Source organism: Typopeltis vanoorti, chromosome 20 (assembly GCF_054136105.1).
Source record: "Typopeltis vanoorti isolate ZY-2024b chromosome 20, IOZ_Tvanoo_1.0, whole genome shotgun sequence".
Taxonomy (NCBI): domain Eukaryota; kingdom Metazoa; phylum Arthropoda; class Arachnida; order Uropygi; family Thelyphonidae; genus Typopeltis; species Typopeltis vanoorti.
In genome coordinates, this window is record NC_143568.1 from 77679811 (window position 1) to 77693177 (window position 13367).

The 13367-nt window shown below is 35.4% G+C and overlaps 1 protein-coding gene across 6 annotated transcripts in view; it reads left to right on the forward strand.

Annotated features, from left to right (window-relative positions):
• The window catches only part of brm (ATP-dependent helicase brm), a 677861-nt gene that overhangs the window by 260097 nt on the left and 404397 nt on the right, over nucleotides 1-13367 (forward strand). For all 6 annotated transcript variants that reach the window (XM_090410652.1, XM_090410651.1, XM_090410655.1 and 3 more), the window contains one exon: nucleotides 4870-4958. In XM_090410652.1, coding sequence (XP_090266778.1) covers nucleotides 4870-4958 — 89 coding nt within the window. The remainder of the gene's footprint in view (nucleotides 1-4869; nucleotides 4959-13367) is intronic.

Genomic DNA, 13367 nt, shown 5'->3' on the forward strand with positions numbered 1-13367 from the left:
GCAAAAAAAAGAAAACATTTTGGAGGAAATATAAAAGAAACAGTGATCAGCATACTCATCAACAGTACAAAGGGCAAGTAAGAAGGGTGACTAGCATGGTAAGGAAAGCCAAATCAGACTATGAGAGAGAATTAGTCAAATAGGCCAAAGTAAACCCCCAAAGAGTTTTTTTTTGTTTTTTTTGTTATGTAACAAGTAAGAGGGAAAATTACTGTGGTAGGATGACTTCAAACAATGCTCGTGGTAGGAAGGTGACTGAACCAAAAAAAATAGTTCAGTTGCTGAGTGATCATTTTGCAAAGGTGTATCATCCAGATCGTGATTTTACAGTTGCTGATGTTACAGAGATGCATAGTAACATTGAGGTAGATGAACAGGAGGTGTTCAGCATATTAAAAAAATATGAATGTGATCACAGTGGGACTGGATGGCATATCAGCCTATGTACTATGTGAATGTGCAAGAGAATCGGCATTGCCTGTGACAAAGTTGTTACATCTAAGTCTCAGCTCTGGCAAGGTTCCAAGGGAGTGGAAAGAGGGTTAGATAGTACCTTTGCATAAAGGTGGCTCCAAGGCAGAGGTAGCAAACTACAGACCAATTAATGTATCAGGAGTGGTTGTTAAAGTATTGGGAAAGTTGATGAAAGGTAAAATACAACAGTGGGTAGGTAGGGATGTGATACTCTATAGTGGACAGCAGGACTTTGTAAAGGGTAGGCTCTGTCTTAGTAACTTATTCACATTTTATAATAAAGTGACAGCAGAATTGGATCAAGGTATTGGCTACACCATGATACTGCTGAACTTTGCCAAGGCATTTGACAGAATACCACATGGAAAGCTATTACAAAAACTGGAGCGAATGGGTATGAGGCTAGTACTATGGATGGTGTGTGGATGGAGGGGGGGGGGGGTGACAGACAGACACAGGGAGTAGTATAGGGTGGAGTAGAATCTGGGACAACGATGGTGACGTGACTAGTGGAGTATTAGGGCCTCTATTTAATTTCAGGAAAGATTTTAGAGGGATATTCTTTTAGAGGGCTTTGTAAAGGGTAAGTTCTGTCTTAGTAACTTATTCATATTTTATAATAAAGTGATAGCAGAATTGGATAAAGGTATTGGCTACACCATGATACTGCTCAACTTTGCCAAGGCATTTGACAGAATACCACATGGAAAGCTATTACAAAAACTGGAGCGAATGGGTATGAGGCTAGTACTATGGATGGTGTGTGGACGGGGTGGGGTGATGACAGACGGACACCAGAGAGTAATATAGGGTGGAGTAGAATCTAGGAGAATGATGGTGACGTGACTAGTGGAGCACTAGGGCCTCTATTTAATTTGTATCTATGATGGAAAGATTTTAGAGGGATATTCAGTTGTTTGCTGATAATGCAAAACTGTAGGATGATTTAAATAAATTGGCATTGTGGGCAAAGGGTAATGATTGTCAATTTAATGTTGCAAAATGTAAGGTTATGCATTTTGGGTTGAAACGCTTGCATATGGTCTATCACAGGAGTCGGCAACATTTCCAAACTCGTGGGCCACATTCAACTTTTATTTTTAATAATCGGGCCGCAAGCATTTAATTAAGCGAATGAAAGTGAGTGAAAAAAATACTTAACAATTTTTGTTATATTACTCTTAAAAAACAGAAAACACGGTTGGCTCGTGCCAAGTTGCACAGCAATATCACAAAGTATAGAAATAAAATTATTTTTAATTTATTGTTCATATTATAAAATGTATTATTTAAATAATTCAACATACGAACCACATGCCATGTAAGTATGGTCAGCCTTTTATGGGCCGCCAAAAATGCACATTTGGGCTGCATGCGGGCCGCCGGTTGCCAACCCCTGGTCTATCATATTAATGGTATTGGATTGCAGGAAATTGATGAGGCTAAGGACTTGGTAATAATGGTGGACAAAGAGGGCATATTGCAAAAGTTTGTAAAATAGCTCAAAGGATTACTTGGATGTTGAAAAACATGTTAGCAAGTAAAGATGAGGACGTTATTATCCCTCTTTATAAGACTAATTTGGCCACATCTTGACTACTGTGCACAGATTTGGTTACCTGGGTTTCTTGGCGACCAGGAGGTGATAGAGAGGATTCATAGATAAGTAACCAACTTGGTGACAGGTCTGTGGAATACTCCCTACAAGGATAGGTTGAAGTTTTGGGGTTACAAAGTTTAGTAGATAGATGGAAAAGAGGGGACATGATAGAAGCTTTTAAGATATTAAAAGGGTTTTATAAAATTGAGGCAAGCGAAATTTTTCAATACATGACAAATAGTCAGAGAACTAGTGGCCACCTGTGGAAGTTTTGTAAGAGTGTGGTTAATAGGGGTGTGTGAGAGGTATGATAGAATTTTTGTGTATAACGGTTAACTGAGTTAACCGTTATTAGAAATTTGTTACATTATTAGAAATTGTTAACCGTTATTCACAAAATGATAGAAATTTTGTGTATAACGGTTAACTGAGTCCAGATATTCTCTTGCGATGAATATCTGGACTCCATGGAGATGTTGTAAAATAAAATAATGATACTGTTATACATTCACTGTCTCCAGGCATGATCTGGCTGAGAAAGTGGCATAAGTATTATATGCCTGCTGGTTGTGAATCTTCATTAGATGGTAATGAGTACTTTGTCCTGTTTACTTTGTACAATTTAGCAGCTGGGCCACAGATGGTACACAAGACTTTTGTGTTGTACCTTTAGATAAAGTTGTCAGCTTAGTAGTTACCCCTCATATGTAGACATATAAGTTGATATTTAAAGTTAAAAAAAAAATTGCTGAAACTTGGGGTTCATCTTATACTCCAGGTATAACATTTGATTTAGGCAGTGGAAAACATCATGCCGTCATCTAGCTCTTGTAGCAATGTGTTATATGTAGTTATGTTAAATACATGTATTGTGTTCTAATAAGCTTTTGCTTTTATATTATGTTAATTAGAATATGAATGTATTGATACATTAGTATTTAGTATATTAATATTTTGTATATATTTTTTATGCAAGCCTAGTTGGCTGGGTGGTTTGCGTATCCACTCTCCAGCCAAAAGGCGCTGCGTGTTTGAATTCTGCCATGGGCATGGATGTTTGTGATTGTCTGTGAAAATACTAATGGTGGTGGTGGGCAGTAGATGCGGTTCATTGTAGTTGGTGGAGACGGAGAGTTGTATAGTAGGTGCCTTCCCTCAATGAATCTTTGGACTCCTTGGAGGCATCATATAATAATAATAACAATAATAAATATTTGTATTTAATAAATCTATTTATTAGGATAAGTATGTAATTTTTTCTGTTTTTATCCTGATGAAACCTTACTGGTGTGATGATGATTACAAGATATATAAGCATAAATAGTATTACCAATCGTCTCATACTGGAAGACATCATTGATAAATTACAGTAAAGATCTGATTTTTATTCCTACATTATATTAAAGTAAAAGTAAACAAAATAAACATTTCGAAAATAAATGTTTATTTTGGACTCCTTGTATGCCTATATGGTAAATGCAGTATATTGAATTTTGCCTTAAAAGCCATTATCTGCATTTCATGTGTGAAGGAGGATAGATATTTAGTTTACCACTGTCCTCTGGTTAATTCACTCTGTATTATGGCAGATTTTCTGTCTTCACATTTTCCCACCATTGCTACAATACCCCAATCTTCTATAGCACATACATCTGCACTCTTTCTCCAGTACACAAATGACCTTATTTTGCCAATCTAAAATCCTCTCCATAGTTTTTCTGATCATTTAACAAACCATGTAATACTCATATATCACAAACTTCAAAATTTTTTCATGATTACTGTCATAAACACTGATCTCCTTGCTCTTTCCCAGTGGATGAGGACAACCTAGATAATTTTAATCCCAGCAAAACATAGTGCTGTCTTATTTTTCATATGAAAGACCTAATTTTGCTTCCTCTTGCCTTTGATAATACTCATGAACTGTGCTGACAGACATTTAGCATTTTCTAGCATAAACACATCGGTGACTTCTTCAGTATCCCAAAAAAGTTTGGTCTCCTTTTCTATTTGGTTTTTTTTACCTAAACAATTTGTGATATATAAATCCATTCAATCGAGGGTGGTGCACAATAACCTCCCTAAAAATGCTTGATGCTATATAGAAGAGAGTAATCTGCTTACTCATTGCCATGGATGGTCTGCTGAGCCACTATTGTTCCTTATCTCTTTTAAGCCTGTAGAAACATCAGCAATGTCTTGAAAACATCTATACATAATTTAGCATCAAAAGTTAGTGAACTGGCTTCTCATTCTCCTCTTTCATTACATCTACCTCTGTTTCTTGGAACAGTTGTCTTCTCTGCTCTCCCTCCCACTTAAACAATGTTCAGCTGTTCTAGTACACACATTATATTGTTGGGAGATAGGTTTTTTTAATTTTGTCTTCTTTTGTTTAATTTGTTTTTATATATATATATATATATATATATATATATATAAACAAATTTTTTATTTGAGAGAGACATTGTAGGAATAGTATTCAATTAGTTGTAATTTAATGAATGCCAACTTTTCAATTTCAAAAATGTCACATTAAAAACGGGACAATATTTACACTTTTCTCGAGGCAGGTGGGGCCCAAGGCACTATAGTGGACCCCCTTCTCATTGTTTGAGGCCCTAATTTTTTGGGCCTCGTATGCCTGTGCATAAGTACGACCCTGATTAGGAATTCATTCATCTGCTGTAGTCTTAATTGTTAGATTCTAATTATATAGGTTTCTATTTTACCAACAGTTCTTAGATGTTTGTGCCATAGGGCTTCAAATTTTCTTTTTTTCTCTTTTTCAGTCTGATGATGATGAGGATGAAGACTCACGACAAGCATCAGAACATCGTGCAAAAAAGACTGATGAGGAGAAAGCAAAGGATGTCATACAGTATGTTATTATAATATTTTGAGTTTTGTAATATTGACACACACGCGCGCACACACACACACACACACACACATACACACACACATACACACACTTGAGACATTCTTATTCTAAATGGAATCCAACAGCAAAACATGTGATTCTTGACACACACTGTAGCCACTCCAGCTATAAATATGTAGTTAATTTTCTATCGAGCACTGTGTGGATTACGACTGTGATCTGATTACATGAGTGGGAGGGGGGAGGGGATGATAATTATGGGTGTCTTTTTTGGATGATTATGATTATTGCTGTCCTTGATATGCCAGATCATAATCTGGCATATCAAGGATGTCAACATTAGGCATATTGCTCAAAACATCTAATTAGCATAAGGATTAGACAAAAGATGGACAATGGTACAAACTACTCTGAGAGAATATATAACTTCACCTTATGTCCAGTTGGATACTTCCAACTAGATATAATAACTGATTGACATTCCTTTGCCTTTCTAGTGAAGGAGCATCTGCATTAGATCAAGTAACTATAGAAAGGCTGCATGGAGTGATGAGGTTTCTGTTTTATTTGTTATTTCAAGCAGATATGGTATAGACAAGCAAGAATATGGTAACAAGAAGACATAGCCTGTATCCATCATTGTTGATCACCAGTAAAAAGGTAGGGTGATGATTGATCTCTGGTGTGCTTCATCGTACTATTTAAGGGTTGAACGATACAGCTTTCCTGAACATCATTGCTAACCAAGTACACTTTATTTAACTTCCATATGGACACATTTCCTACACGATAATATCATATTGCATTTTGTTCAGGTCCAGAAATAATTACAGGAACGTGATTGTCGTATAACCTAATGGATTGACCACCATCAGTCACTATCATAAAATGAATTTGGGATGTGATAGAATAAGAAGTTCGTGACAGAAACTCACCACCAGTCAAACTGATGGAAGTGCATGAATTATCAGGCATTCCTTGGATAGGATATGTCAAGTGTTCTGGAATCTGGGAAGTTTATGTCTTGTATTATTTCAGTATTGCCAATCACCAGATGTTTATAAGATGGGTTATCATTGTTCATGGTGAGTCACTGAGAAGTTCCAAAATGCCTTTCAGGAAATTAGCACAAACTGACATTTATTATAGTTATGTTATGTACAGGGAATTATGTAATATATTCAGGAAATGTATCCATACAAATTCTGTTATTCAACCAGCTGCATTGTCAAAGGTCTCATGATTTTCTCCTGATAATAAGAAGATTATGAAGATGTTCCTCTTCTGATAAGTTTTTTAATTATTTTTATTGTTTATATATATATATATATATATATATATATATATATAGTTAGTTATTTATTTTTTACCTAGTCCAGAAACTCTGCTCTAGAGATAAAACATGGCACTTTTTCAAGCCACCTCAGGCCTGAAAAAATGTGGGACCACCTGGATGGTGGTCTCACAGCAGGCAATTAAGTTCATCTCCCACTTAAAGAGAATCACAACCATCTATGCCCACAGTCAGATTCCAACCCACAGCCTGTTGGTTGGAGAGCAGATGTACTAACAACTTAGCCAACCAGGCCAGCAGATGGAATTTACATTCCATAGTCAAGGGTGACAATGGAAGTCTTGGCAATTGAGAAAATCTCTTTCTCAATTGCCAAAGCTAGCTTCATTTTTATATGTTTGTCAGACTGACATAATCAGCAGCAGTGGATCAGATACCGTTTCAAAAACACTCCAGCATTCTTTTCAGATTTGACAATGTTATCTAGTGAACAGATCTACTGCTTTCTTTCCAATTTGCCACAGAGCTATATATTCAAAACATGTCTTTGATTTTTTTTTTTTTTTTTTTTTTTTTTTTTTTTTTTTTAAATGCAAAAACTAACACCTCTATAGTACCAGAAAGTGTGAATGGAAGTTTGTATGGAGAGTTGGTCATTCAGTTCATATTCAATATATGTTATACATGAAATGAAAAGATGACAAAAGTTTTTAATTTATCATCATTACTATCATATTTCTGATATTTTTCCTCCAAGCGGTATAGAGAATACCATTGCATGTTCTGTGAGGGACAGTTTTTCTAGAATATCTGCAGCCATATTTTGACTACACCCCTCAGCCGAAATTCTTCACCCTAAAAAACAAAAATCTTCAAATGATCTGGAACGCTACATTAGGCTGCTCAGAAAGAACAACTAAAAACTGTTCTACTTCAATGCTCAGTGGAATGTTTTATGACCAGATTATATTCTTTATGTGATGGTTAAGTTTGTCATCATCATCCATGTACTATCTATTCTGTTTGACAGGATCCTCTCCAAGGATTAATTATGAATTTCTGGATCCCCAGAGAAGAATAGGTAATCTGTTCCAAATACACACTGCAAGAGGGCAATTGTAGAATGCATGTTCCACTGTTTCCATTCGGTAATAGATGTCACAGATTGAATCTCCAATGTTAAAATACCTCCATTTGATGGTATTGACTGGAAGGCGGCCATATGAAATTCTCCAAGCAAGATCTCTCCTGTTAGGGTACCCTTGGAACTTCAAGTTATGAAAGAAAATATTGTTGTCCGTACCTAACTGTGGAACTTCATTGCAAAAGAGATTAAAGATTTCTTTGTACCAAATTTTACTTTTTTTTAATGGAAAGAATGTCAATTCCAGAGTGTTGTAGTATTCAGGAACAATCTCAGCTTTTGGACCTGTATAGTAATTAATTCCAAACAGAGGAAGATGAAAACCCAAATAGTAACAGAGAAGGTCTGTACATGCGTGATAAGTCTGCAATATTTTATGGATTTTAGAAGCTGTATTGCTTAGATAGCAGAATTTTAAGACTGGAAGTCCAAATCCTCCAGGCTTCTTTGATAGCTGAAGAAATTCCTTTTTAACGTCTTGGTATCGACTGGACCAAAAAAATTTGCAGAGGCTTACTATATAATTGCTTTTCTTCAGCTTCTGTGATGTCTGTAATATTTATTATGTACAAATGAGTAGGAAAGATTATGGTTTTGAGTACTATGGCCTTAGAAGAAAAGCAGAGTGGCCCTATTTTCCAGTCTTCTAACATTTCAAGGTTTTTGTATGCAAGTTCTTGGACAAGTATAGTGAGGGGGTTCTCTCTTAGGGGTTAGTCCAAAAGGAATGCCTTCAAGATCCCAATTTCCATAAACTTTGAATTTTGTCTTGTCTGCATTAATAATTAATCCACTGACAGGAACTCATTAACTAGGAGGCGGGTAGTTGAATTGGCATATGCTCCTTTGATAACAGATAGCAGCTTTTTGCCTACACCAATTTGCTGGAGGATGTGGAATAGAAAGGGATGCTGGACATGATCAAATGCTTGAATAAGGTCTACTGATAGCCTGTTATTGATGATGTGGAAAAATATCCTGTAGTCAGTATTAGATAGAGAAACAGGTCTCCAGCTGCTGATTAAGGTGTGATCTCTATTAGGTTTAGGTATGAGGACAGTATGGCTTGCTACAAATTCACTTGGTATGTGTCCTGATGAGAGAAAGGAATTAAATAGTGTAACTAGAATGGGAAGAATGAAATCCCAGGCCTCACAATAAAGTTTTATTCCTAGACCATCAGGTCCTGGTGATTTTCTTGTTTGGCATTCTTTATAGGCTGTGGTAACTTCAGATGCTGTAATGGGTCTGTCAAGCCGATCTTGGATATGAACAGGAAAGCCATTAATGTTGCAAGAGTTATAATTTCCAACAGTAGTACTGTTGTCTTCAAACAGATTTTTGTAGTGTTTTTGAAAGGAGTCCAGGATGTCTTGAGTGATGGACATGTCTTCTTCATCAACGCAGATTTAAGTGATAGTACTTTCTTTGCGAAATTTTGTGAATTGTCTATTGAAGAAGGCAGCTGAAGGGCTGTCTTCTAAGTGCTTCTGTATTCTTATCTTAAAATTTCTTTCTTCTACTTGTTTCTGCCTTTCCAATTCTATCTCTATGTTAATGTTTCTAATGATGTTGCTACATTCTATACCATTGCATTAGTTTGTTATGAACCAGCTTCACTTTATACAGGTCTCTTCAACTTTTTCCTTTTGAGGAAAGCCTGGTACTTTCCCCATTCCATCATATTCTGCTTTACTGCTTCTTTGAATTTTAACCACATATCCCAATTCTAGGTAACATTATTTCAATTTTGAACCAGAGGGTCTGGAATTTAGTTGAGATTAATACAAATTTGGTGGAAGTCTCCATGGTCCAGAAGAGACCTTTACTTTTCCATGCATTTGAACTTAAGTAGAACTGGATTATGATCTGACATAATCAAGATGTTTTATCTGAATTATCCTATTTATAAAGGAAGAAGAGATATAAATTCAATCAATACAAGTGCCAATACCTTGATTCATGTATGTGTATGCCTGGAGATTAAGATTGCGAATCTTCCATATGTCTACTAGCTGAGCATTGTCGAGTATTGTTTTTAACTGTGCATATCCCGCTTTTCCACTCCTGGGGTGTCCTCCTATTTTGTCTAATGTTGGGTTTTCAATACAATTCCAGTCTTCAGCTGCTATGATGTAGGGGCACCATATAAATATGGATCCAATTCCTGGAAGAATTTTCGTCTAACTGTTCCATTGAATGGAGCATAAACATTTATAAACCTTGTTACACATCCACAGTATTTCCAATCTTTGTCAAGATTCTCCCTTCTGCATCCCTTTGAATATTGCAGAATGACCCAAGAAGAGGGGGGGGGGCAAGAATAAGAACTCATACTCCAGCCCTGTTAAATCTTCCAAAGCTCCAATAAGAAAGAAGTGGCTATCTTTTAAACTTTTTATATCTGCAGTATTTTTATTTTTATATATTTATATCTGCAAAAGTATGTTTCTTGGAGAAACACAAATCTGATATTATAATGTAGCATAAGTTTCCATATAGTTTCTTGTTTAATTTGCCTGTGGAATCCTTATACATTTAATGAGGCAATGCAGAAAGGAGATGCTATGATTATTGAAGTGTCACTGGTAAGTCTTTAACTTCTAAATTTTGGATGAACAGATGAGGTCTTCAATCTGTGAAGGAGCAATTGTGTAACCTGTTTCTTGTAAACTGTTTTCCAGTTTTTTACAGTTGCTTTCCATTATTTCAATTTCATGCCTATCATTCTTGATTTGGAAGCTGGTTTTTTTTTTTTTTTTTCATGTAGCTGATAACTGTACTGAGAAAACTTTGAATCAGTAAACTTTATTATATTTTCTTTAATTGTATCACTTGCTTTTCCTTTATTAGCATGAGTTAGTTCTTCATAATCCATAAGCTCTTCTGAGCCTGAAGAGTTTTCATTTGATGATCCACAGCCTTCTCCATCTTTACAATTTTTATTACCTCTTTTTCTTTTAGATGTAGTTCCTTTTTTAGTTTTTTGTGTTTATCCCTAATTTTTTTTATTAATTCATCTTTCCTCTTTGATGATCTTGTCTGCATATTAAGTTCTTTCAGTTGTCTTACTTCCTTTTCTGTTTCTTTTCCATTTCTCCTTGTAGAACAGTTGCATGTTTTTACATTTCATTTTGTACCTGTTCAGTTGTTACATTTGGTTCATTATTGGTAATTTCAACTGATGTTCCATCAATAATTGACTGGGAAAATTGCTCCTGCGGACCTTGAATTTTGGGGCTAATTTCTAGCTGATTTGGTCATGCACTTTTTGTGATTTTACCAAGTGTAGTTTGTTTAAAAGCAGCATCTTTACTAGATTGAATTGGAAGATCCAGGAACTCTTCATTATGCTTCTCTGATATATATGGTGTTTTAATTAGCTCTATTGGTGCTCCCACTCTTTCCACGAAAGTCGTAAAAGGACAGGTGTTTTAAACTAGTGTTCAGAACTTCGCATTTCTGACAAGGTTTAAGGCACTGATTAGCGATATATCCGAAACTCCATGCAGTTGAAAGATTTAGATTTGGGGCAGTTACCACCCAAGTGATCATATGAACCACAGCACAGGTATTGGCGTTATACTCTGGGATAGTTTACCATAACTCGAGTTGTACCAATGTTGACAAAATTTTGTACAGACGTCTTCATATGCATTATGAAAGTAACATCACCAAACAACCAATTTGGATCTTCACTTGATAAACCCTTTCGTATATTACTAATCTTACCCCATTTCGGAAATGTCTGTATAAGAATTTCACTACTGTTCTCTATATATTCCATCAGAAATCTTTCGATTTTTACTGTTTTTACCTGGCTGCCAACCATTACAGGAATAACTGTGCTGTCCTCGAAAGTAAAACCCTGTAATAATGAACTCACCCATCCAATTCATCTTATGTACTTCCTCTTACCAAATCCTCTTCAAATAGGTTGTTTGCCCCTCATTTCCACATCTTTAACTACAATTAAATATTTCCCTCCACAATAAGGGGTAAAAGAATAAATCTTGTTTGCATCGACTATCTCTTTTAAAACCTTAGTTACCCGTCTCGCTCCTTCACATCCGGAAATTTCAATTCTTAGAGTTTGCACCCTTGGAGGAATTGGTACCATTATCTCAAGTGGGAAAAAGACTGATCTCTGCATTTGATTATAAGAAAAAAAAAACCTTTCAGTCATAAGACTGGGAATAAAATAATCCCATGATGCAGAAAGAATTCTACTCCACCAGCAAATGCTTTATTTGAGCTACTATAAAATGGCGACTGTGATACTGCTAAAAGTAATCCCATAATGCAGATATTAACTGCACTACCAGCAATGTTAATATTTATTTTAATAAAGACCAGTGCTAGTGGGAGTGAAACCACCGCCACTAGTACCAATGAAATAAAATAAAAGTGAAAAACAAACTAAAGAAATCCAAAGTACTTATGAAAGCCAAGATCTCTTCAGTGGGAGCCAAACTCAGAGGTAAAACTAAGGTTGAAGCAATGCAGGAGTCATATAATTTTCATATAAGAGTTGCCAAAAGGTGTCACACCATATTATTAAAATACTCTGGATTAGAGACAGTTGTGGAGGTTTTTCCACGTGGTTATACTATAAATTAAAGATACCAAGAAATTATATATTTTGTTTAATCCTTTATCCAAGTGTAAGCAAACAAGGTTTGCACCTGAAATATTATCAGGACAGAGTAACTCATATATAGAAGCTAATGACTTCACATCACTTGCCTTAGTATTGACAAGACCTCAATAAAGGTTGAAACCAGTCAGTCTGGGTAGTGACCCTTCCCATAATGCATAACATTATACATATCTGTAAGGATGTGTGCTTTGCATTATAGGATATTAAGGCAAGCGATATGAAGTCATTAGCTTCTATATACGAGTTGCCCTGTCCTGATTATATTTCAGGTACAAATTTTTTTGCTTACACTTGGATAAAGGATTAAACCAAGTATATAATTTTAATAAGGACCATTGCTAGTAGTGGTTTTACCCCCACTAGCTCTGGTCTTTATTAAAATAAATATTTTAATAAAGACTATTAAAATATTTATTTAAAAAAAAATTTTAATATTTTAAAAATATTTATTTCCTTTATTTATTAAAATAAATAAAGGAAAACTGCACTACCAGCATTAAAATTGCTGGTAGTGCATTTAATATGTGCATTATGGGATTACTTTTGACGATATCACAGCCGTCAGTTTACAGTAGCTCAAATAAAGCATTTGCTGGTGGTGTAGAATTATTTCTGTATCACGGAATTATTTAATTCTCAGTCTTGCAACTGAAAGTTTTTTCTTTCTTACAAATGCAGAAGTTATAGCCTTTTTCCCCACCTGAGATAATGGTACCAATTCCTTGAAGGATGCGAACTCTAGGAATTGAAATTCCTGGATGTGAAGAAGTGAGATGAGTAACTAAGGTTTTAAAAGAGATAGTCGGAGCAAATAAGATGTATTATTTGTTTATGTTCCATCCACTGGAAAAGTTAGATGAAAATTCTTCCAGAAATTGGAGCCATATTTATATGGTGCCCACTACATCATAGTAGCTGAAGACTGGAATTGTATTGAAAACCCTATATTAGACAAAATAGGAGGACGCCCCCAGGAGTGGAAAAGTGGGATATGCACAGTTAAAAACATGTCTCGACAATGCTCACTAGTAGACATATGGAGGATTCTTAATCCTAATCTCCAGGCTTATACGTACATGAATCATGGTATTGATAGTCATATTGATTGAATTTATATCTCTTCTTCCCTTATAAATAGGATAATTCAGATAAAACATCTTGATATATTTTATCTGGACCATGGAGACTTCCAACAAATTTTCTGTTGATCTTTTCAACCAATTCCAGACCCTCTGTTCAAATTGCAATAATGTTACCTGGAATTGGGATATATGGTTAAAATTCAAACAAGCAATAAAACAAAATATG